Consider the following 27,127-nt stretch of genomic DNA (forward strand, 5'->3'; position numbering starts at 1 on the left):
CGAAGCACCAAAGGTGTCCTATGTCGCCACAATGTCTGTGTGTGTGTCCGTCTGTCCGTCCGTCCGTAGACAGATTTTGTTCCACTCATAACTTAAGAACCCTTAGGTCCAATGTCATGCAATTTGGTATTTGGTATTATCATGATGAGACTTAGATCTGATTAGATTTTGGTGGGTGTGGCTTATTAATTAATTGCTCATTTGCATATTTTATGACTTTTTTCGTTCACGCAGATATCTCAGAGACGCCTGGAGCGATTTCGTTCAAACTTGGTAAAAGGATAGTACTCTACCTCATACAGATGCACATTGATTTGTTTCACAATGCGATCAAATTTGGCCGTGTTAGAGGACTTTTTAGTTTTCGCCTCCATAGACTCCCCTGTATAAGGCAATCCATAGACTCCCATGTATAAGGCAATCCATAGACTCCCATGTATAAGGCAATCCATAGACTCCATGTATAAGGCAATCATAGACTCCCATGTTTAAGGCAGTCCATAGACTCCCATGTATAAGGAAGTCCATAGACTCCCATGTATAAGGCAATCCATAGACTCCCATGTATAAGGCAATCCATAGACTCCCATGTTTAAGGCAGTCCATAGACTCCCATGTATAAGGCAGTCCATGGACTCCCATGTATAAGGAAGTCCATAGACTCCCATGTATAAGGCAGTCCATAGACTCCCATGTATAAGGCAGTCCATAGACTCCCATGTATAAGGCCAAGAAAAATAAAAATTTAGTTTCTCATCGTATTCATATTGCAAAAAGGATGCAGTGACACAGTTTTTAGTCCCCACAGATAAAGTCCAGGGGGCTCATAGATTGGGTCATGTCAGTCCGTCAGTCCATCCATGTGAGTCCATCCGTTCACGCAGATATCTCAGACGCTTTCACAAAATGTCACGTGACCTTTGACCTCAAATATACATATTTGTCCATAACTCGGTAACCACAAGTGCTAAACCTTTCATATATGGTATGATTGGACACCCTATGATGCCACATATTGTACCTCATTAACCCTTTGCGCTCCGATTCGGCCTGAGACGGCCCCACTAATTGTATTCACATACGCCCGGCTAGGCCTGACACGGCCTGTGTAAACGCAGTACAGTGATCCCGTTACGGCCTCAATAGGCCTGCATTTTTAATTAGTAAACAAGGATTGATTACATCGTTAGTTTTTGTCGTGACGACTACACATGCCTCAATGACGTTTAACAACATCTTGCCTACGACATCACACATACATGAATACATTTTCCCGCCCCCTTCATGAATAAAAGATTTTTTCCCGCCCCACACACACAGACGACCTGAACTTTTCTTTGAGTGACGCGACCCGCACCGTGGGAAAACTCTACAGATTTAAATATTCATTTATTTAAAGTTTGTTTTGATATGTCGACCCCGGAAGTGAGAAACAACACCGTTTGGGACATTTTCTTTGGGGACTCTGATTCCGACAGCGATTTTGAAGGTTTCACAGCAGAGGAAATATCTGAACAACAACTGCGAGTGGAGATTGCGAGGGAAACATATCGACAGGAAAATGGCAGCGCGAGTGACATCGATCCTGCTGAACTCGCCCAGCGTTTGATCGAAGATCTACATGCAGACGACGTTACTGTAGCCGATCTGGAGTGGTCAGAAACTTCAAATGACGAAATAACTTTATTTCCTTTCAACGGCGACGAATCTGGCCCATTTCACAATCTGGGGTGTACGGGTGATCAGTTGGATTTTGTCCAAGTGTTCATGACAGACGACTTTCTCGATCATCTCGTCCGCGAAACCAACAAATACGCGCAGTTCAGACAGGATCTTTCACAGAAAGTCGACACTGAGTGGAGTCCGGTTGACAGAAATGAGATGAAAGCGTATATTGGTGTTCTCATTTTGTTACAATTTTTTCATGTCCTGAACCATAACTCAGACATGTATCAAGCGAATTCATTCAAAAGTATTTTTATCACAGACCTAATGAAGAGGACTCTATCCTCTCTGAGGACCTGTAATTGAAATACCAATTAACAAGTGGGGACTGTGTCATCAACGATGACTTGTTGATACTAGTCATGGTTAATGTTCTGGTAACGATGAAGATCACATTTTGGATTCTAGCCGAAGCCAACGGGAAAAAAACAGACGATAAAAACAGTGTACATTTAGCCATAGACGCTGCAGAAAACTCTTGCTAGGTATCGACAATATAAGTTTAAATTCCCTACCATAAAAATCTCCGATAACAACAAACATTTACAAGTTAGACAGCTTTACACTTCCCCAGTCCTGCGAAACAAAAATCTGACCTTTTTATTTCATCTGTCACGAAAAATTTGACGAAAATCAGGGAACATAAAAAATGACTACTCCATCGGAGCTCAAATACACGACCTCTAACATTTTGGTACTGTTTTAGCCTAAAGAAACACCAAAGTTCGGATAAACTACACATGTGTACATCCGCAAAGTACTAGAAAATAAATTTGTAACACTGACTTTCGCTGTCAGGAGAAACTTTGCGATAAATCGGGACTCTCCAATGGTTGGTGAAGTCAGAAGCGGTAAGGTAGACATGCATTTACACAAAGCTGAACGCTGTCCTCGTAAATTTGGCCGTTCACAGTTTTCAAACAACAACATTTCAGTAGTTAACATACATACTTTACCGAATCATGGAGCACTCCTCGCACAGAAAATATTCTGAGGGTTAAAAAACTGCAAAAACGAGGGAAAATTTGGAGATACACGGACGATTGCGGAATGTAAACAACTCTGTGATGTCAACTGCTGTCAAGTCTGGAACTGCAGTGGTATGTGTTTCGGATTTCTATTCGAAACTTTGTCACTTTACAGCAACATACTAACTCCCTGCAGACTTCTAGTTGCATCGAATCTCGCTACCAATATGTAAAAAGTACTTTAAAACCATTTGCACGAATTCTTCTCAAAATAGTTGTAACACTTTTCTTTCTAAAAATGGACTTGCGGGTAATCCGGAATAACTTGTAATCCGAAAACATTATTACCGTATACCCGCATGCACGTGTCTATGAACCGGACGTTGTGCAGTCGATCGGGTCCAGCTTCATTCCGTCCCCGACCCATTAACACCTCTTAATTATTCCAAGATAGATCGCACGCTGCTAATCCCATAGACCCTTTGTTCTCTATCGCAGTTGCCTGTCCCTTTTCTCGAGGGTCTATGGTTTAAGTGGTCAAATTTCAAATTCCAGGTTTGGACTTGTCTGTGTTCATTGTATTACTTAATCACTGAAAGAAATATTTTTGACTAAAAATTACCAGATTGCGTCAGATTTTCTGGGTGTTTATTTAAAACTGGTCAAAGGTCAAATGGCATCCAATAACATCCAAAGTTACTGGACTATATCACTGTTATTGGACTGATATATACTGACCCATGTCCATTGTTATTGGACTGATGTATACTGACTGATGTCCACTGTTAATGGACTGATATATACTGACTGATATCCTATCTTGTTCAATAATGATTTTCAACAGGTTACAGATGTAAGTTTATAATATAGAACATTTATACAATAGGATACAATTGGTCATTTTTATGACTCTATGTGACCTTGCTGCCTATGAATGTGATATTTTCACATTCACTCAAATTTTGAACAATAAACTTTAATTATTGTGCATCAAAGCATTGAATTTTAGATTGTCTGTAAGACCATGAAAGAGTCACAAAAATTGACCTGTACTGAGATACTGCAGAGCTACATGTAGGGGTATTTGTTGTCCTGGGAATACATTGTGATGGAGCAGATCATTTGCTGGTTGGTCTGCATGTGTCTGCACAGTTTTGATCTGGAAGATTTAGGAAACATTTAAAGGGAAACAGTCATTGGAACTGCACCTGTGTGAGTTTCTTGTTTACAACAATGTTATTTCGTGCATATTTTCTAGATGCACCTCATCATCATAGCTGCAACATTTAAATTATACGATGTAGATTATGACAGACATATTTTAACTTTCATCAATCACCATCGTACCTTGGATACAGTGTTTATATGTCATATGGGTCCCATATGACCTTTGAGTGCAGTTCTGATGACTGTATCCCTCTAAATACTCAACTAAAACAAATTTTACTCTGTTTAATTCTAGGTATCATTGCCGTTCAAACCATACTTTTATCTAGCTGCAAGGAAGAACACAGAGAGGGAGGTGTCTGCATTTCTAAGTCGTAAATACCAAGGTGTACTGGCAAGTGTACAAACCATAGCTAAAGAAGATTTGGATCTGGTACGTAGTTTACTCAAGGCCTATCACTTCCCAATTTGTCAAGTCAGTATACAATAGTATTGAGCCAAAACCTCGACATATTTCACTTACTTACCATGGAATGCTATAGCAGGTTCAGTCATTAAGAATCATGTTTACAGTGATGTTTTCAGGGGCCTTCAAAAGTTGAAAGGGACAAAGTCGCCCATTGTACATGAATTTTGTTTGATACGAGATAATACGTATATTATTTGACATGTTTAAAGATACTGAGAGAATGGGTGGCCATGCCATTCAACCCCAGATTTAGAGATGATACATGAGACCATTACAAAAATGAATTAATGGTCGTGACCATTAATTCATTTTCGCGCTAGGTTCATTCAATTTGTCTAAAACCAGGGTTGAATATATGCATGGCTACCCATTCATTCAGCATCTTTCAACTCGACAAACAATGTAAGTAGTATCTCGTATCAAACAAAATTCATGAAAAATGGGCGACTTTGTCCCTTTAAGTCTTTGTTAAAATGCAATACATGGGACATGTTGTGCATCACTTATTTTAACCAGCTTAATCAAAAGAGCCAAGCTAATCCATGGAAGAGCAAATCATGTTCTGATCCTCTAGCCCAGGGCTAGCAGTTCCGAAAAAAGTACAAGTCCACTATCAGAATCCACTTGCCAAACCGTCAACACTGGTATATGATAAAAACATAAATATCACAGATTCACAATTGTTCATTTTTTTATATCAGCTATACTTCTCATTGTTTAGAACCAACCTTGTGTTCTGATTAAAAATGTATTGCCACTTTGATAACAACGCTGATTGCTAAGATTCAAAATTGTGCACTGGTCAATAGTGACTATGCTTCCTATAGTTTTTGCAACCAATATGTTTTCCCTAAATCTTCTATGCACTAAATTTCAACTCAGTCTGACTGTAATTACAAAACACAGTGCATGCTGATATCCATGCAAAGACTGAAGACACTACCAATCTGATTAAAATCAGATGTAGAGTACAGCTACGTCTACATACATGTAGCGTGCGGTATTCTCTTGCGTTCAAATCTCGCGCTCTGGCCAGAACAGCTGACCTATCAGAAGGCCCCTTACAGAGAACAATAGGTATGACTGGCAAACACGCATATATGCACGAAGAAGACCCATGAAAAACAAAAGTGTGTAACCAAGCTATCCACCCAGTTGTAAACAAAGGCGCACAACGAATTTTATCTGTAATTTTAATGTTGAAACATGCCTTTTATTAATAACTGCAGACGGAAATCATGCGGACAGACTTCGAGATCAGCCCTGCGTACGGCCTCCCATTACAGCCCTGACAGGTTCTACAACCATGAAATGCCTTGTGCCTCTAAAGTTTTTAGTCCCCACGGACACCGTCCGGGGGGACTTATAGGTTTGGTCATGTCCGTGCATGCGTGCATCCGTGTGTGCGTCCGTGCGTTCGTCCGTTCACGCAGATATCTCAGAGATGCCTTAAGCAATTTTATTCAAACTTGGTACAAGGATTACTTCATATGTCATACAGATGCACGTCGATTTGTTTTGTGATACGATCCAATATGGCTGCCAGGCGGCCATTTTATTACGATTTTTTCATGTACAGAGCCATAATTCAGACATGTTTCAACTGATTTTATTCAAAGTTGGTACAAGGACATTGACCAATGTCATAGATAAGCACGTCAATTCTTTTTGTGATACGATCCAATATGGCCGCCGTGCGGCCATTTTGTTACGATTTTTTCATGTACAGAGCCATAACTCAGGCATATTTCAACCGATTTTATTCAAAATTGGTACAAGGACATTGACATATGTCGTACATATGCACGTCAATTTGATTTGTGATACGATCCAATATGGCCGCCAGGCGGCCATTTTATTACGATTTTTTCATGTACAGAGCCATTACTCAGGCATGTTTCTACAGATTTTATTCAAAGTTGGTACAAGGACATTGACCAATGTCATAGCTATGCACATCAATCTGTTTTGTGATATGATCCAATATGGCCGCCGTGCGGCCATTTTGTTACGATTTTTTCATGTACAGAGCCATGGCATATCTCAACCAATTTTATTCAAACTTGGTACAAGGACATCGACCAATGTCATACATATGCACATTGACTTGTTTTGTGATACGATCCAATATGGCCGCCGTGTGGCCAGTTTATTACGTTTTTTCATGTCCAGAACCATAACTCAGACATGTATCAAGCAAATTATTCACAGTTGGTACAAGCAGATTGACCAATGTCATACATATGCATGTTAATTTGTTTTGTGATACGATCCAATATGGCTGCTGTGCGGCCATTTTGTTATGATTTTTTCATGTACAAAGCCATAACTCAGGCATATTTCAACCGATTTTAATCAAAGTTGGTACAAGGACATTGACCTGTGTCATACATATGCACATTGATTTGTTTTGTGATTCGATCCAATATGGCCACCATGTGGCCATTTTATTACGATTTTTTCATGTCCTGAACTACAACTCAGACATGTATCAAGCGAATTTATTCAAAAGTATTTTTATCACAGACCTAATGAAGAGGACTCTATCCTCTCTGAGGACCTGTAATCAAAGCACCCATTAACAAGTGGGGACTGTGTCATCAACGATGACTTGTTCAAATTAAAGGGACATTAGCTGTAACTCTTGACAAATTTATCACTACTCTGTTTCAATGTATCAACTACAGAATTTTACTATAATCAGATCATGACCAATGCCTGGTGTCCTGCTTGCCAATGCAGCCTGTATATGTGAAATGACCATTGTTATTGTTGATAAATGTATTCTAGTCCAGACCTGAATACAAAATTTAAACAATAACAATGCAGATTATACTCATATAGGGTATATTATGAGCTAAATATTAGGAATTTCTCCATGGTTCGGGGATTCAAACCAGAAACCGGAGATGATACACAGAACAAACAAAATTTAAAAAATGACCAACAGCTAATGGATTTTGATTCATTCATATACAGCTTTGGTCAAACACACAATCACAACATCAACTATTAAATCTTTTTATTTGAAATTCATCTTTCAGAATACTTTTGAATAAATTGCTTTTATTCCACATTGTTTTTATTCCATCATCCGTTTTTTTTTTTCATGTGACAGTCAAATCATTTAGTTGGTTTGAAGAGAGATTACCTGAAACTAAGCTTCAACAATGTCATTGATTTGATCAAGATAAAACGTGACCTAATGCCAAGGATTAAAAAGAACAAAGAAAGAGAGAAGTCGAATGATGCTTACTCCAGTATGCTGACAAGGTGAGAGGAAAAGATTGTAATTTTGTCATTTCATACATATCTTAATCATTTCTTGGTACTGACATTTTTGTCATAACTATCAGCAGTGTTCCGGGTAGGCTAATTTGCGCACTAGTTGCACAGTGTCTTCAACTGCTCTTGCAGTGGAATTTTATGATTTGCTGGACTTTAGTTTCAGTCAATTCTATAAGTATTAATTATGGTAACAATGAACACCAAAAGTCAAAGTAAAAGGTGCGATTTCAGAATTTGTGTCTGAGTTTTAGCACTCGTTGGCAGAGCAGTTGCTACTGACACAGGGTCCGCATATGCATTCAGGATACGCTGTGACCACGTGACCGGATTACATAACCAGCATATTTTGAGAAAATGCAACAGATGGCCACTGTATCCTTCAGGCACCAAAAGCTTCAGAGCAGGGGTTTCACTAAGTTTTGAAACAGGGGGCCAAATGAAAATTACAGGGGGCCAGGCCATACCAACCGCCAAACATGTGGATGTTTGGTTATATGACAAGTACACCCCCCCCCCCCCCCCACCAATACACGGTTCCATATTAGCTATAAAAACTGGACAAAAGTTCACCTCTGAAAATAGTCATTTCCAATGATTGTTGGTAGAACAGAATGAAAATTTCTATGAATTTTGACTTTGACCTTAGTACACTAGCCCCCAGTCGCTCGGCATTTCTACTTTATTTACATGTTTCAAACGATCAGGGACCAACATTAGATAGCCTGGATCTACTTTGAAATCATCAACAGCAGCTGTTGTAAAAAGTGTTCGTTTTATGAAAGTGTTCGTTTTTGGAAACCACACTAAAAAATGCATCGTCTTCAACACAAAAAACATAGAAGATATGAATTCAGAGATGTATTGGAAGCCATCGATGCTGGTTTATTCAATGAATTATTGCGGCTTTTGGTGCAGGAAAGCCGTCTTCGAACTTTAGCGACATGTGCAGGCTATAGCGTCCATGGCCGGTTATTCCATTTCCCAACTTCCTCCATTGCCGCGTATGACGACTGTGCTACAGCCTACCGCTAAACGTCACAGTTTGCTAAAGTTTACACCTTCAATTTATTCAGTTTTGATATTTATATGCCCACAGAGTTAAGGCAAGTCAAACGTAAAAAAATCATTAAAATCCGAGAACGAACGTCGACTACCAATGGCAAGGTGTTGTTTACATTTTACAACCCTGGGGCGATTGCTGATTCATTCAGAAGAAACATTTCCCAAAAAATATTCATAAAATGTCGCATAAGTATCAATATGATGATCCGAGAAATTGCCATCGGCTGTACCTTTCCTCATCAACCCGTTTGTATTTCTCCATTTCGACCTAACTGAATCACTTCACCCACATCTCATGGCCGACGCATTATGTTGCGTTACTGCACACGCTCAATGACCCCTAACCTCCAATCACCCTGTGTACGTTGTATGGACGTATTCCGTATTCCGTGCGGTACCGGTACCTACATCTGTAAGCTTAGCGAGGCATTGCGTGATCGACAAATGCGAACGAATGAACACAAAATTTTCACTGAAAACCCCGCAAAAGTGTTGAAAACAAGTAATTCAGCATTAAGGATACAGATCATTGTAAACTTTTGCCGATATGCTGTTTGTTACCAGCTATTCATTCCTGTAAGCGGCACAACAATTACACGATTTTCAGGTAATAACAGGCGGCCGTAATCGCCTTACAGCCGGCCATATGGCCGGTGGCGGGCTCTTAACGAAACCCCTGCAGAGTGAACGCAGATTATCAATACAAATTGTCTGAAGTACAAGTCTTAATCCTGAATCTGTAATTACAAAATTGAATTTTGTGTTGTACAACTGCTCCCTACTGATGTCATTTCTAAACACACTGGTTGATTCAAAGTTCATGACAATTACAAAATTTTAAATTTTGCTTATTAACTATTTTCCACCCTCATTCCTCTTAAGAGTGTTTGTGTCTTATAAGTTTGTTCAAATGTAATTTTTTCAATGTTAAAATAATGAAATATTTCAAAAGCAATTCTGTATGTTCATAGTTCTGATGGGTATTGAATGGATGACATACATGTGGCAAAACAAAAAGTCATTTTGAAAGACATATGCAAAGTGAACTTCAAGTTTATCAATTACTGTATTTACAGTAAACTAGCTTTGACCTGGCAGTTGTGATAAATAACTTAAGGTAATATGCATCTCGAAAGTGAAAGACTTAAACTTTTGCTCAAACTTTCCTTAGTGAAACTTTCAACCATTCTCTTACCAAAGCAAGAATAAAAATCAGGGGTCACCGTGCAAAGTTTGGTACTAGAGAGACAAATAACTTGTGATTTCTCGATATTTGAAATCCAAAATGGCCGCCACCCCTGTGTTAACTCAATAAGAAAAAAAACTTTTTCGATTTTCGAAAAACTAAGACGGTGAAAACTTTTCTTTCGCCAAGAGCTTCAAAATGAGCCCCCACAAGTTGTGGGTCGGAAGAAAAGTGATAAAATTTGAAGGCCTGAATTTCTGTCCCCGAGGTGCGTTCTACCTAAGTTTATTAATCTTTGTAACACATGATGTGACAAGAAAACCAGCAAAATTTCTAATAGATCTGACATTTTATTTCCTCAAACTCTTACTGTTCAACACTGTTCTTAACTGTTACCATTCACTCTGTAGCAAACAATTTCCTCCAATGATTTTTGTAATGCATTCTCTTTTATTGTGTAGTCACCTGACAGGATCAGATGAGTCATCGACTGGCAGTGCTTCCAATAAATTGAATGACCAGCTAGACAACATTATTGATATCCGGGAATATGATGTACCGTATCATGTCAGAGTTGCTATTGACAAACAAATACATGTGGTGAGAAAATAATACTGTCTTCTGATTATTATCATGTACAATAAGTTTCCCTGTGTCATGTATTGGCAACAATCTTTATTGTGTTAATTACTTGTTTTGCTGTATGTTCATCTTCTGATTGTGGTTTGCAATGTTGAAGTTTGACAATGAGGGCATAGCTACCATCATTTCACAAAATTTGAAATTGATTTCAACTTTTTTTGGCTTTTTTTCTAACATAGGGTCATTGGTATGCAGTTAAGGGTCGTGGTACACTACCTGCAGAGATTACACAGAGGGATGACCTTCTGGACAGACCAGTAAGTTGGCACTCTCATTTCTACAAATGTTTTGTTAGCTCACATTTGGTATACCAATGTGAGGTTATCGTATAAGCTGAAGTCGATGGCGTCTGTATGTATGTGTGTATGTATGTATGTATGTATGTACGTACGTATAGTATGTCTGTCAACATCAAAAACTTGCAAACCGTTGCACTTTTTAGCTTGGCATGTGGTGTGTTGATGCATCCTGGGCTATAGATGGGATTTTGTTCAAATGAAGTTTGCATTGCCCAAATTATGCAAATGAGCTCAAAAAATGTGCTTTGAAAATTAGTGTGCAATTACCCTAGGTGGACCTTATACAGTTGTATGAATATTGTGAAAATATCTTGAATTTTGTATTTTTGCTGAATTTTTTGGTTATTTTTCTCATTTTAAGTAAAAATTATTCTTCTCTGAAACTGCAGACCCAATTGCTCTCAAATGTGGGTTGGATATTTGCAAGGGTGTTACCCTTCTAGTTTGTTGAAATTACAACAGAATTGGCAAAATTACCGTTTTGGGGCAATTTTGTCATTTTTGGCAAAAAAAACGTAAAAAACTATTTTTCCTTAAAATTATTGGACAGACAGCTTTTATATTTAGTGTACAGAAGCCCAGGGATGACAATAGTTGGATATGTGGAAATTGTCCAGAAATATGCAAATTTGTATTTTTAAGACAATTTTGTCATTTTTGGTCAAGAAAACATATTTTTAAAACAATTTTGTCATTTTTGGTCAAGAAAACTTGTTCTCAAAAACTACTTGTCTGATAGCTTTGTAATTTGGTATTAAAGTCCTGAAGGATGTTATCTTCTGCTCAAAGTGTTGGGAAACCCCAAATTTGTATAATTTAGGTAATTTTCTCAGTCTGTGACCTTAAATGACCTATACCAACCCAGGATATGTGAGACAGTGGTTAAGGCTGTGAACATAATTTTGTCATATTTGGTATCAATTTGTAGTGAAATTTGATCCAGAAAACAAAGCTGAGGTTAATTTTTTCATTTTGGACCAATGTTTACAACTTTTCCATGTAAGACACACAAGAACTGATAAGAAATTTTGATCCAGGATAATTCCAGATGTCATAATCACCCCCACAGTCAGTGTTTCCGTTAACGCAAAATCTTGCGTATTTTACGCAAAATTGTTCGGAAATACGCAAAAAAAATCATAAATACGCATTGAGAAATGCCGCACCATGACACGACGTACTTGGCCCGCACTACTTTGTCTGAACGTGGTTCAATGCAGGACAAAAATAGAACATATGCACCTGCTTGCAAGTGACATTCATCATGATATTGCAACATTTTAGACTTTTCAGACCGCAGCACTTTATGCAACATTGTATTTCATCAGCACAAAACGTCATGTCAATCAGTTCTGTACAGACAATGGCACTACAGATGCAAAAAATTCGAGAATCAATCGAGTCTACGTTGTTGGTAACACAATACAGTTAATGGTCATTACGTCGCATGTAATTTGGAAAGTGGGGTGACCATTTAGACACTGTCGGGTTGCATTCTTGAGAGGTCCCGCTGGACTTTGAACGGTATCTGCTTTTTGTTGGCCCTTTGAAAACACTAATTTCGTAGTCAGAAGGTATTCTCTTTGAACATGAACTCATTGGGCTGCTCAACGATCATATACGGGACGTGCATCACGGCATGAAATGTTCAGCTACACCTTGAAGCCCCCCAGGTTGTTGTTTTTTGTTAATAGAGCATGCGCATTACAGGAAACCCCCAAGTTTTACAGAAAAGACTGCCCAGCTCACTTCAGATACTGATTCCTGCCGTACGCATTTTGAATACATTTTACGCAAATAAAAACTCAGTTGCGTAAAATCGTACGCAAGTTTTGAAATTGTAACGGAAACGCTGCACAGTGGAAGGCGTTTCACCATCTGTACCTAACTTAACCCTTTGAGTGCTTTAATTTTTCCCACCAAAATTTTAGTGCAACATTTTACCAATTTTTATGAATTTCTCTGTAATTTTTTTATGATTTTGAACCAAATGGTCATCGCATTTGATCGGCTGCAGTTCCTAATCAAAATTTTGGCTAAAAGCTTAAAAAAATTTAGTTGGATATATTTTTTAACCCTTTTCCTGCCAGACAGTATCACTTCCCCATCAGTCAAGTCAGTAAAAAGCGGTATTGAGCCAAAACATGACGTATTTTCACCCACTTAGCTTGGTCTGTTATAGCATCTATAGTCCAAAAAAAAAGTTTACAGTATTTATGTTTTCAACAGCTTTCAAATGTACAGTATTTATGTTAAAATACACCATATGGAATATGTTGTGTTTCATTAATTTTACCCATCTTGACCTGGTGGTGAAATATGGACTTGGCAGGAAAAGGGTTAAAGGTGACAAAAATTGACTTTGGCGCTCAAAGGGTTAAGTGCTGTTTACATTCCAATGACAGCACCCCAAGGTTGTGAATAACTCACCTGCTGTACATTTCCCCACTCTCCCACCTTTTCTTTTTGTCAAGCCTTCTCTGGCTGATTTTTTTATTGGCATTTGCTAATGTATGTAGGATCTGCTTGTCCCATTGATGTAGAAGTTGGTATGCATGTTTCTAAAGTTTACCTCCACTACCTATGTTGCAGACCTTATTTGCTTTTGTCATTCTTTTTTTTGTTGTACTGTGTGGAAATCATTGTCCTAACATGCAGAATTTTGCTGCACTGAACAGATAGAAACAACATTCATCGTTGATCTTTGGTACCAATATTAATATGTACCAATTCCGATCAAATGTGAGCAACACACCGTATCATTGGTGTTATTTTTCTAATACTGAGATATAGGTCTAACCAGTGCCACAGACCCATCATTCTATCAGAACTTATCTCTGTATCTCTTGATATCACTGCATTGTGTCAAGAAAAGTAAACAATTCTTTACCACAGGTTCATATATCTTTCTTTCACGACTTTGACTGTGTTATTAGTCTTGCTATGCTGTGCTGTACTGTGTTTTGTCCTTTACAATAGATATGTAATGTGACTTTTGACCTATGATTTTCTGATTTATGGTATGATTGCTATTAATTTGATATTTTGTAGGATCCAATAGTGATGGCATATGACATAGAGACAACAAAGCTACCATTGAAATTTCCAGACATGGAAACAGACAGTATAATGATGATATCATACATGATAGATGCACAGGTAAGTAGAAATAACAATTTGAAATTGTTCAATATGTTTACTCTCAAGTCAATTGCTTTAAGGCATCCACAGTAAATGACTGTTTCCTATACTCTATTGATGATTTTATAGGTGTAAAATTACAGGTACTCATTGATGTCATCTTGGTATGCAAATTTGTATCCAAGAATAGAAGGGGATGTCTAATAATTGTTCAGTCAACATAGTATAGGAGAGTGTTCTAAAAAGAGTCAGTCGAACTACAACCATAGAAGCAACACGTAGAGTGCGGGAACACACCAGGATCATGGCATAGATAATTTTATAAAGGAGGCAGTTCAACCAGTACTCTTTGTCTTCTAGTGATCTTTATTTAAAAGTACAATATAGGATCAAAAGTCCTGACTCTTATGATTGGTAACTAACATATCTGTCTCTGTATGCCTGCAGACAAAACTGTAGTTGTTTTGATTTATTGTTTGCTTGAGAGGAATAAATTGCAAACCAAATCATTTGGTATAAATGAGGTAAATCACCTGGGTGGAAACCAAAGTCTTTTATTTAAAGGGCCAGTAATGTTATCTTTTGGTGATTTTTTCATTATTTTTATTTTGTATGTCAACTGCAACTTCTTGCCCTGCTCCCAAAAGAATGTTTAAACACCCACTGTTTAGCTTATCAACTTAGCATCCATATGTGTAAAATGCAATTGTTATTGTTTACATTTGAATTCTAGTCCAGAACAGAATTCACTTTTCAACAATAACAATGCAGTTTACACACGTATGGGCTGTGTTGCCAAGCTGAACACTGTGTATATCAACATTCTTTTGGGAGAAGAACAATGAATTATGGTTGGCATTCAAAACAAACAAACAAAAAAAAATAAAAATTATCAAAAGTTAGCATTACTGGCCCTTTAACAGATTTTTGATTGAGTCAAAAATGGTCTTTTTTTTGTCTGACTTGTTCTTTCGTTGAGAGACGCATGCAGCACTGTTCAATCACTTTATTTTGAAAGTACAGTCTGACAGGCTGAGCATTTCATTTCAATATGACAAAATCTTGGACACTATGCTTGAAATTGGAAACAAAACATGAAGATATTCCAACGACAGAACATGTGTATCATAAAGAAATTAATATTGTACATGGCAAAGAGAGCATCATGAAATGTTTGTAAACTGGAATTTCATCTGAATCACATGCTTGTTTGTTTAGACAAGACTTTTTAACGTAGATGATTAGACCAATTGAAACTTTATTTTAGATGCAAGATAAGTCAATCTGGACTTGTCCAATTTGACCACAAATTTCTTCTGAATGTATGGCAAATATTTGACAATGATAACCATGATGACTCCTAGAAATGTACAAACCATCTTATCTTATTCTCACATATCATTGTCATGTTCTGTTTGTAAATTAGTTTGCTCTTGGAAAAGCTGTACTTCCATCAAATCTTTTTTTTTTATTGTGAACTGTCAATGTAACATAAACACAAAGCTGTGTTCTCCCATCAACAAAAAATTTTGTATTGTCACATTCTACAAAATGTTCAAAAGATATTAGATTGAGCCAAAATTCTGTTTCTGTTCGATTGTAGGGATATTTGATTACCAACCGAGAGATTGTTTCAGAAGATGTCGAAGACTTTGAGTATACACCAAAGCCAGAGTATGAAGGTCCATTTATTGTCTTCAATGAACCAGATGAAGCCAGTTTACTTCAGAAATTTATTGAACATATTCTAGAAGTTAAACCACACATCTTTGTCACATACAACGGAGACATGTTTGATTGGTAAGGTTAAAGCCACTCTCCATCTCATACCACAGTCAATGAGAAACTGGTGAATACAAACATGTATTATCATTCAAACCAAGTTCCTGTGTAATGCTGTGTAATATGGAAAAAGAGCCCTCAAATTTGTGCAATGAAATGTCAGAACTTCATGGCCTTGCTTTGACATTTGTGTGGTAAGAAAGTTATTTACATGAGTGATGCAGTATATCCTGCAGCTTTAGTTTCAGAGCGAAGTGAGTCGCAATACGCAAATGTACATTACTGAGAGACAATACAAATTTCATGTGGTGGTACACTACAGAATAATCTGTAGCACTGTATTTAATAATTTTCTGTATCATGCTCCGGAACATTCTGTCAAAATATGGGCAGTCGCATGCATTTCTGAACTACCTTCGATCTACTATGCACGTTGCTAACCCCAAATGTTCCGTTCATGAACAAACCGGCCTGAGATATCAAAAACATCCCCTAACATATTGGGCCATGTATCTCCACAGCTAAGATATTGGGCCATGTATCTCCACAGCTAAGATATTGGGCCATGTATCTCCACAGCTAAGATATTGGGCCATGTGTCTCCACAGCTAAGATATTGGGCCATGTATCTCCACAGCTAAGATACTGGGCCATGTATCTCCACAGCTAAGATACTGGGCCATGTATCTCCACAGCTAAGATATTGGGCCATGTATCTCCACAGCTAAGATATTGGGCCATGTATCTCCACAGCTAAGATATTGGGCCATGTATCTCCACAGCTAAGATATTGGGCCATGTATCTCCACAGCTAAGATACTGAGCCATGTATCTCCACAGCTAAGATACTGGGCCATGTATCTCCACAGCTAAGATATTGGGCCATGTATCTCCACAGCTAAGATACTGGGCCATGTATCTCCACAGCTAAGATATTGGGCCATGTATCTCCACAGCTAAGATATTGGGCCATGTATCTCCACAGCTAAGATATTGGGCCATGTATCTCCACAGCTAAGATATTGGGCCATGTGTCTCCACAGCTAACATATTGGGCCATGTATCTCCACAGCTAAGATATTGGGCCATGTATCTCCACAGCTAAGATATTGGGCCATGTATCTCCACAGCTAAGATATTGGGCCATGTATCTCCACAGCTAAGATACTGGGCCATGTATCTCCACAGCTAAGATATTGGGCCATGTATCTCCAAAGCTAAGATATTGGGTCATGTATCTCCACAGCTAAGATATTGGGCCATGTGTCTCCACAGCTAAGATATTGGGCCATGTGTCTCCACAGCTAAGATATTGGGCCATGTATCTCCACATCTAAGATATTGGGCCATGTATCTCCACAGCTAAGATATTGGGTCATGTATCTCCAAAGCTAAGATATTGGGCCATGTATCTCCACAGCTAAGATATTGGGTCATGTATCTCCACAGCTAAGATATTGGGCCATGTATCTCCACAGCTAAGATACTGGGCCATGTATCTCCACATCTAAGATATTGGGCCATGTATCTCCACAGCTAAGATACTGGGCCATGTATCACCACAGCTAACAATTTTGTTCTTATTTATCATTGCTTTATCAGGCCATTTGTAGAAGCTCGGTGTAATTATCATGGTATAGACATGTACAGAGAAATTGGATTTCAAAAAGACAGTCAGGGAGAGTACAAATCAAGACACGCCATACATATGGATGCTTTCAGGTAAAAACTTGACTGGAAAACTTACACTCTACTTTTGCAAAGGAATGCTGACATCAATGGCACCAAAAGTCAACAGTGAAAGAGTTTTTGCTGTCCTCCAATGCAGTTACCTCAGTATAGTTGATAAGTGCTATCCTCTAATACAGTTACCTCAGTATAGTTGATAAGTGCTATCCTCTAATATAGTTACCTCAGTATAGTTGATAAGTGCTATCCTCTAATAGAGTTACCTCAGTATAGTTGATAAGTGCTATCCTCTAATACAGTTACCTCAGTATAGTTGATAAGTGCTATCCTCTAATAGAGTTACCTCAGTATAGTTGATAAGTGCTATCCTCTAATATAGTTACCTCAGTATAGTTGATAAGTGCTATCCTCTAATAGAGTTACCTCAGTATAGTTGATAAGTGCTATCCTGTAATACAGTTACCTCACAGTGTTGGCGCTAGGAATTTTTTCTTTGTAGCCACAGTCTGATAGTGTGGCTAAAATGATCAAATTTTTTTTAGCCACAAGCAACTTTTATTAGCCACACCCAACAAATCAATTTCACATACAAATTGCACAAAACCTATTTTCAATAACGTTTGTACTTTATTATCCACATGTTAGGCCAGGGCTTTTGTACATACACTTTAATTCCTCAACAGATAAGCTGCTGAGCACATTTTCTGCCAATTTTATAGCTGGAGATAATAAGGACCAGGAGCAGTAAAACTCCAGGTCCTTTGTGAAAGGTGTCTGTCTTTCAATTACAAAAATATGTATTAAACAAAAGTTGGTCTTAACTATGTTCAGATCTAAATTTCATGAATGCTGGTGAATATATTGACGCTTCTATTTATTCAATAGACAGGGACAAACAAACTTCTGTTTATTTTTAACTTTTATTATGACACAAACAACAAATAGAGTTCTTGGAACAAAACTTGCACAACATGTCGTGAAAAAATCATCAAAGTCTAATCATTGGCCATGATTGTTCCTCTTTTTTATTTTTTACATGATTTAAAAACTGCTCTATATGACCATTATTTGGTGATCTGGATAAAATTACAGTGATTGCCTAACTATGCAAAGCATTGCCAAAAGAAAAAAAAATGGAATTAAAAAAATTGCTTTGGTGTTGAGACTTAAGGTTCTGATTGGGTATTAAGACTTAAGGTTTTGAAACTTATTCAAAATTCGCAAACTCACTGGAAAATTAAATGGGCAGTTCGTCAGTACGATAAATCTATGATCAACCGACTCATCTTCAAGGCTCACCTTCTGGAGTCTCACATTTTATACCTCCATGCACAGACAAAAACATTGCTTTGTTTGTCTTTGTTCTCTTCTTGGTGGTTTTCTTTTTTCCTTTTTTTGTAAATTAGAAGCCATTTTAAACCTAGTTTTTTCCCAGCTTAGAACAATCAATAAACTATTTGTAGTCGGTAATCATAGCTGCCCGCTAGCCGCATCGCATGCATCGTACCGTGCATTCGTAACGTATTTGCATTGTTTGGGTGTCTCGAAACTACCCAAACCGTACAAGGACCGGAGTATACAAACTGGGGATCTTGAAACTTTTTCGCGCATGCTCATTTTAGCGCTGGTCAAAGTCCAACTTCAGTGTCAGTTGCATGCTCAGGAACTCTGCCGTCGATCATCGACCGACGTGCGATAAAGCAACGAATTATTTTGTTCAAAGGCTAGATATTTAAATTTGACTAAATATTTCGATAATCTGACCGATGTAAGGATTAGTTTGATACGTTAAAAGTGACGGAACCGGCGTGATTAACGATGGTGCACGATGTTTGGAATACGTTGTGCTGGCAGGCTGACGTACGTTAGCAGCAGGTCAATGTTTTGCACGATGCTTGCAGCGTTTATGCTGGAAAGTTTGGATTGCGGAAAATAACGTACATTTATTTGTAAAAACGACTAGTTGTTACAATTGTAGGCTACACAAATAATCCAGTACATATGTTGGGTCGGTCCCAATGAACACCCGCATGTCAAAATACTTGGTCCTTCGGGAAAACAGTCGGTCTGGTACCGCAGGACTGACGTGAATTTCGAAGACAATGTCTTGGGTCTATAATCCCAATACGGCACCCGGTCACGAGCTTTCGCCACGCGTGGCGAAGGCGTAGCAATTTTTTTTCGCCACATCGGACATTTATTCGCAATTTGCGACTGTGGCGAACGTTAGCGCGAACCCTGCTTCTATAGTTGATAAGTGCTATCCTCTAATAGAGTTACCTCAGTATAATTGATAAGTGCTATCCTCTAATACAGTTACCTCAGTATAGTTGATAAGTGCTATCCTCTAATACAGTTGCCTCAGTATAGTTGATAAGTGCTATCCTCTAATAGAGTTACCTCAGTATAGTTGATAAGTGCTTTCCTGTAATACAGTTACCTCAGTATAGTTGATAAGTGCTATCCTCTAATAGAGTTACCTCAGTATAGTTGATAAGTGCTATCCTATAATAGAGTTACCTCAGTGTAGTTGATAAGTGCTATCCTCTAATAGAGTTACCTCAGTATAGTTGATAAGTGCTATCCTCTAATAGAGTTACCTCAGTATAGTTGATAAGTGCTATCCTCTAATAGAGTTACCTCAGTATAGTGATAAGTGCTATCCTCTAATACAGTTACCTAAGTATAGTTGATAAGTGCTATCCCTAATAGAGTTACCTCAGTGTAGTTGATAAGTGCTATCCTCTAATACAGGTACCTCAGTGTAGTTGATAAGTGCTATCCTCTAATAGGGTTACCTCAGTGTAGTTGATAAGTGCTATCCTCTAATAGAGTTACCTCAGTATAGTTGATAAGTGCTATCCTCTAATAGAGTTACCTCAGTATAGTTGATAAGTGCTTTCCTCTAATAGAGTTACCTCAGTATAGTTGTACTATCCTCTAAAAGAGTTACCTCAGTATACAGTGTTCTCTCCAGGATATTTTGACAAGAGGGCGAAGATGTGGTGCGAAGCACCACAAGCGACCGCGTAAGCGGTCGCGGGGGGAGGTCAGGAGGGGGGTGTCCCCCCTCCTGCCGTTGGAGCTTTTGAAAAACAGAGATTAAAATGGTGTTATTTGGTGGCACTTGGGGAGTATTTTTTCCGATTTTTTTCGTATAAAAAACATAAAGGAAAAGAGATCTGACAGTGTTCGATAACTTTTATTCCAGTTCACTGATTTCAATGAAGATTACATTTTTTGAAAACGAAAACACAGCGACAGACATACATTTATTCATCGATGTCAAAATTATCACCATAACACTCACGTATTCTCATCCTGATACACGTCTGGCCGAGCCTAAAAATAGGTCGTTTTGCTTTGGGAAGGAATACACAAGCGAAATTCTAACCTCCTATAAAAACTTCAGTATACTCTGCTGTCCTTGGTTACCCTCAAGCTCCTTAGCATGTTTACTCAGCTAAGTCGGTTACCTAATGCACGGTCCCTATGGAGGGACCGTGGATAACGTTACGGCCTGAGCCATGCAAATATGGCTGCCATCGATGAGTTGCACATGGGCCTATGATCTCGGATGACATCACAAACTCGCGAGATTTGCAAGATCGATGAGAATTACGTTTGCAGCCTGCAGGATCGACGCTCACGCTTGCATTTTGCTTGTAAATCACCGTCAACTTTTTATCTCGTACATTTATTGTTTTATTTTCAAAAAAATAAATCTTTTTCATTTCTGGCAAGGGGGCGCTCGGAATTTACAAGAGGGCGCCACGCCCCTGTTACCTTATTCAGGGAGAACACTGGTATAGTTGATAAGTGCTATCCTCTAATAGAGTTACATCAGTATAGTTGATAAGTGCTATCCTCTAATACAGTTACCTAAGTATAGTTGATAAGTGCTATCCCCTAATACAGTTACCTCAGTATAGTTGATAAGTGCTATCCTCTAATAGAGTTACCTCAGTATAGTTGATAAGTGCTATCCTCTAATACAGTTACCTCAGTATAGTTGATAAGTACTATCCTCTAATACAGTTACCTCAGTATAGTGATAAGTGTTATCCTCTAAAAGAGTTACCTCAGTATAGTTGATAAGTGCTATCCTCTAATAGAGTTACCTCAGTATAGTTGATAAGCGCTATCCTCTAATACAGTTACCTCAGTATAGTTGATAAGTGTTATCCTCTAATAGAGTTACCTCAGTATATTTGATAAGTGCTATCCTCTAATAGAGTTACCTCAGTATAGTTGATAAGTACTATCCTCTAATAGAGTTACCTTAGTATAGTTGATAAGTGCTATCCTCTAATAGAGTTACCTCAGTATAGTTGATAAGTGCTATCCTCTATAGAGTTACCTCAGTATAGTTGATAAGTGCTATCCTCTAGTAGAGTTACCTCAGTATAGTGATAAGTGCTATCCTCTAATAGAGTTACCTCAGTATAGTGATAAGTGCTATCCTCTAATAGAGTTACCTCAGTATAGTTGTACTATCCTCTAATAGAGTTACCTCAGTATAGTTGATAAGTGCTATCCTCTAATAGAGTTACCTCAGTATAGTTGATAAGTGCTATCCTCTTATCGAGTTACCACAGTATAGTTGATAAGTGCTATCCTCTAATAGAGTTACCTCAGTATAGTTGATAAGTGCTATCCTCTAATAGAGTTACCTCAGTATAGTTGATAGGTGCTATCCTCTAATACAGTTACCTCAGTATAGTTGATAAGTGCTATCCTCTAATAGAGTTACCTCAGTATAGTTGATAAGTGCTATCCTCTAATAGAGTTACCTCAGTATAGTTGATATGTGCTATCCTCTAATAGAGTTACCTCAGTATAGTTGATAAGTGCTATCCTCTAATAGAGTTACCTCAGTATAGTTGATAAGTGCTATCCTCTAATAGAGTTACCTCAGTATAGTTGATAAGTGCTATCCTCTAATACAGTTACCTCAGTATAGTTGATAAGTGCTATCCTCTAATACAGTTACCTCAGTATAGTTGATAAGTGCTATCCTCTAATACAGTTACCTCAGTATAGTTGATAAGTGCTATCCTCTAATACAGTTACCTCAGTATAGTTGTACTATCCTCTTATAGAGTTACCTCAGTATAGTTGATAAGTGCTATCCTCTAATAGAGTTACATCAGTATAGTTGATAAGTGCTATCCTCTAATAGAGTTACCTCAGTATAGTTGATAAGTGCTATCCTCTAATAGAGTTACCTCAGTATAGTTGATAAGTGCTATCCTCTAATAGAGTTACCTCAGTATAGTTGATAAGTGCTATCCTCTAATACAGTTACCTCAGTATAGTTGATAAGTGCTATCCTCTAATAGAGTTACCTCAGTATAGTTGATAAGTACTATCCTCTAATAGAGTTACCTCAGTATAGTTGATAAGTGCTATCCTCTAATAGAGTTACCTCAGTATAGTTGATAAGTGCTATCCTCTAATAGAGTTACCTCAGAATAGTTGATAAGTGCTATCCTCTAATAGAGTTACCTCAGTATAGTTGATAAGTGCTATCCTCTAATAGAGTTACCTCAGTATAGTTGATAAGTGCTATCCTCTAGTAGAGTTACCTCAGTATAGTTGATAAGTGCTATCCTCTAATAGAGTTACCTCAGTATAGTTGATAGGTGCTATCCTCTAATACAGTTACCTCAGTATAGTTGATAAGTGCTATCCTCTAATAGAGTTACCTCAGTATAGTTGATAAGTGCTATCCTCTAATACAGTTACATCAGTATAGTTGATAAGTGCTATTCTCTGATACAGTTACCTCAGTATAGTTGATAAGTGCTATCCTCTAATAGAGTTACCTCAGTATAGTTGATAAGTGCTATCCTCTAATAGAGTTACCTCAGTATAGTTGATAAGTGCTATCCTCTAATACAGTTACCTCAGTATAGTTGATAAGTGCTATCCTCTAATACAGTTACCTCAGTATAGTTGATAAGTGCTATCCTCTAATACAGTTACCTCAGTATAGTTGATAAGTGCTATCCTCTAATACAGTTACCTCAGTATAGTTGTACTATCCTCTTATAGAGTTACCTCAGTATAGTTGATAAGTGCTATCCTCTAATAGAGTTACATCAGTATAGTTGATAAGTGCTATCCTCTAATAGAGTTACCTCAGTATAGTTGATAAGTGCTATCCTCTAATAGAGTTACCTCAGTATAGTTGATAAGTGCTATCCTCTAATACAGTTACCTCAGTATAGTTGATAAGTGCTATCCTCTAATACAGTTACCTCAGTATAGTTGATAAGTGCTATCCTCTAATACAGTTGCCTCAGTATAGTTGATAAGTGCTATCCCCTAATACAGTTACCTCAGTATAGTTGATAAGTGCTATTCTCTAATACAGTTACCTCAGTATAGTTGATAAGTGCAAAAATTTTGAGCTACAAAATAACAGAGAAGTAATGAGTATGAATGCAGTATAAAACGTTTTGCTTTTGCCGACATTGATATTTGAAACTACTGCTATTGCTGTGATGTTATGGCAAGGAGAACTGAGACAACAAGGCTGGGAAACTCTGATTACTTTTACCATTTCAGAGTTTAGGTAAATAGGTAAGTGGTTTGTAAACCCCAATAACATTTCAGTTGTCCTCCTATAGGATTGCATTGATATTCCTTAGGGAACCCTGTCAACATTACTAGATAACCCCAGTAAAATTTACCTAGTAGGCGAGCGGCAGACTCACCTATTTTTCACACTTAATGTACCCACCTTACATACGGCCACATCATACGTCATTTGAAAGCTTATTATCTCTACTTCAAGAAAATTGACGATGTGGAGCTGCCAAGTAGGGCCATAACCGCCTAATTTGCATAATTCACACGGGTATCCAATTTGCATAAATGCGACATAAAATTAGAAATTTCATTGTTAACTACTGTAAACATACTTTTAAACTATCGAGTGATATATCAAATGAAAGGTATTTGCATGTAAAATACAATATTGATATTCAGAGAGATATTTAAATTGATTTCACTGAAATATTTCCATATCCATTGTGAAAAATTTATTTTCCCCTTTTGAATAACAATATTTTAAAAATTTTAACAAATGCAGCCACATCATACAGCCACATCATACATCATTTGAAAGCTTATTATCTCTACTTTATGAAAATGGACAATGTTGAGCTGTCAAGTAGGGCCATACCCCCTAATTTGCATAATTTACAGGGGTATCCAATTTGCATAAATGCGATGTAAAATCAGAAATTAATTGTTAACTACTCTAAACATACTTTTAAACTATCGAGTGATATATCAAATGAAAGGTCTTTGCATGTAGAATACAACTTTGATATCCAAAGAGATATTTAAATTGATTTCACTGAAATATTTTCATATTTATATTGAAAAAATATTTTCCCCTTTTGAATAACAATATTTTAAAAAAATTCAATACATACAACCACATCATAAAGCCACATCATACGTCATTTGAAAGCTGATTATCTGTACTTCAAGAAAATTGACAATGTTGAGCTGTCAAGTACGGCCGTAGCTCCTAATTTGCATAATTCACATGGGTACGCAAAATACAAAAATGTGATATAAAATTAGGAATTTATTAACTACTGTAAGCATACTTTAAACTATCGAGTGATATATCAAATGAAAGCTATTTGCATGTAGAATACAAAATAGATACCCAAAGAGATATTAAAATGATTTTATTGAAATTTTTTCATAATTATATCGAAAAATATATTTTCCCCTTTTGAATAACGATATTTTAATAATTTTAACACATACAACTACATCATACAGCCACATTATAGGTCACTTGAAAGCCTATTACCTCTGCTTCACGAAAATTGACGATATGCAGCTGCAAAATAGAGCCGTGATTCTTTAATTTGCATAATGCACGTGGGTACCTAATTTGCATGAGTCAGATATAAAATTATAAAAATTCATTGTTATGTACTGTTCACTTGCTTTTAAACTATCCAGTGATATATCGAATGAAAGGTATTGGCATGTAGAATAGAGCTATGAATTCCAAACACGTATCTAAAATATTCTTATTGAACATTTTTATTTAAATCGCGAATATCTTGACTTATTTCTAATATTCATAAAATTGTGCAGTAAATATGAATAATGCCCACATCATGCAAAATAAGAATAAAATATACACAAAATAAGAAAAATTTAGCAACACACAAAATAAATATCGCTCTGACTGAGATTTAGAGACAATGTATGATTTTTATTGGAACCAAACTCGAGCTTAATAAATCCATATCAAACATAAAAAATGCATCCTACTCTGAAATTTTCGAAAGCTCTTCTCAAACAATCACATCTTTAGACCTCATTATCTGTGAAGGTCGTCGATGCAACAAATTAACATTCTCGACTTAAGAACACACACACAAAACCAACAGATACCAGATTCCAGTTCATGCAATCAAACAGCAACATTCAAGGATTTGTTAAAGGTGAAGCATTACGATACATTAGAACAATTATGCCACAACAATACGATACAAAATAGAAGATTTTTTCGAGATAAAAGTAATGAAGTAAAAATAAAAAGTAAAAGTAATTCTAGATCTTGTTTGATTATTACTAACTTTAGAACAATGGGATGACATTTAATTGTTATTCGATTTTCATCGAATTGCCTTCGAAACCTTGGAATCGCAAAAAGTAAAAGGGAACCAAAATATTTTCAGGTCCCTTATAGGCAGATCAAAACTTTCAAGTGCTCCTCTACTATCCCTCAAATTTTCGATTCCACCCCGAATTCCTCCGCCCCTCACCACCATTATTTGTGAACGCAGCCTAATCACATACATATGAAATAGAAATATAAGCGTTACACCTATGCCAAACAACACCTACAACAGCTCAATCTCCGAATCACATGAGCATCCACAAACACAACCAGACCGAAACGGTAGACATTCTAGCTTCCTTACTTGAACAAAGTTAACTTCAGTGAAACAACGTGGTCCAGCAGTGCACACGTTTCACCAACGAAAATGAATTTTAAGTGACTGATGAAGACAACTCTATTCTCGAAATGTAGCATCAAATGATCGCAGTGTCACAGTAGTCTTTCAACTCCAGTGCGGGGTCAGGGCAGGATACGTAGATTAGGGGTACGTCTCGCCATGGCAAATCAACACTTTACACAAAACAGCCAAACATAACACACACACAAAATTCAAACAACCATAAAATATGAACGATATGTGGAGTTTGCTTTCTCTTATTACCTGTCACCAGTTGTGTCTGCTGCCAAATTAATCTTCCATGCACAAGGCAGCTATAACTGTGGCAACCCTTTGACTCATGACAAAACTGTTTAAGAAGAGGATGATGAATTTGTAGAATTACTAGATGTACTGGAAATGCATGACACTGTATCGCCATGAATGACTTGGATCATGAATCATGCCATAACTTTGACTACAGCTTACTCTCACACATTGTTTCGGCTACATAGTTACTTTTCAACAACTACAATAGTGTCGTTCATGGGGCTCTTTCTTTATGTTTAGACTTCATAGTAATTAGCGATATTTTCCCACCACATCTTTACGAAAAAATTTCGGCGTTCAAATCATTAACCATATATGATATATATATGTGTGTGTGTGTGTGTGTGTGTGTGTGTGTGTGTGTGTGTGTGTGTGTGTGTGTGTGTGTGTGTGTG

The 27,127-nt window shown here is 37.4% G+C and overlaps 1 protein-coding gene across 2 annotated transcripts in view; it reads left to right on the plus strand.

Moving 5' to 3' along the window:
- LOC139126270 (DNA polymerase epsilon catalytic subunit A-like) overlaps positions 1-27,127 on the plus strand; it is a 106,355-nt gene that overhangs the window by 13,408 nt on the left and 65,820 nt on the right. For both annotated transcript variants that reach the window (XM_070692315.1, XM_070692316.1), the window contains 7 exons: positions 4,156-4,293; positions 7,448-7,602; positions 10,327-10,465; positions 10,687-10,764; positions 13,858-13,965; positions 15,551-15,747; positions 17,332-17,451. In XM_070692315.1, coding sequence (XP_070548416.1) covers positions 4,156-4,293; positions 7,448-7,602; positions 10,327-10,465; positions 10,687-10,764; positions 13,858-13,965; positions 15,551-15,747; positions 17,332-17,451 — 935 coding nt within the window. The remainder of the gene's footprint in view (positions 1-4,155; positions 4,294-7,447; positions 7,603-10,326; positions 10,466-10,686; positions 10,765-13,857; positions 13,966-15,550; positions 15,748-17,331; positions 17,452-27,127) is intronic.

This window comes from Ptychodera flava, assembly GCF_041260155.1.
Source record: "Ptychodera flava strain L36383 chromosome 3 unlocalized genomic scaffold, AS_Pfla_20210202 Scaffold_27__1_contigs__length_13241970_pilon, whole genome shotgun sequence".
Classification (NCBI taxonomy): domain Eukaryota; kingdom Metazoa; phylum Hemichordata; class Enteropneusta; family Ptychoderidae; genus Ptychodera; species Ptychodera flava.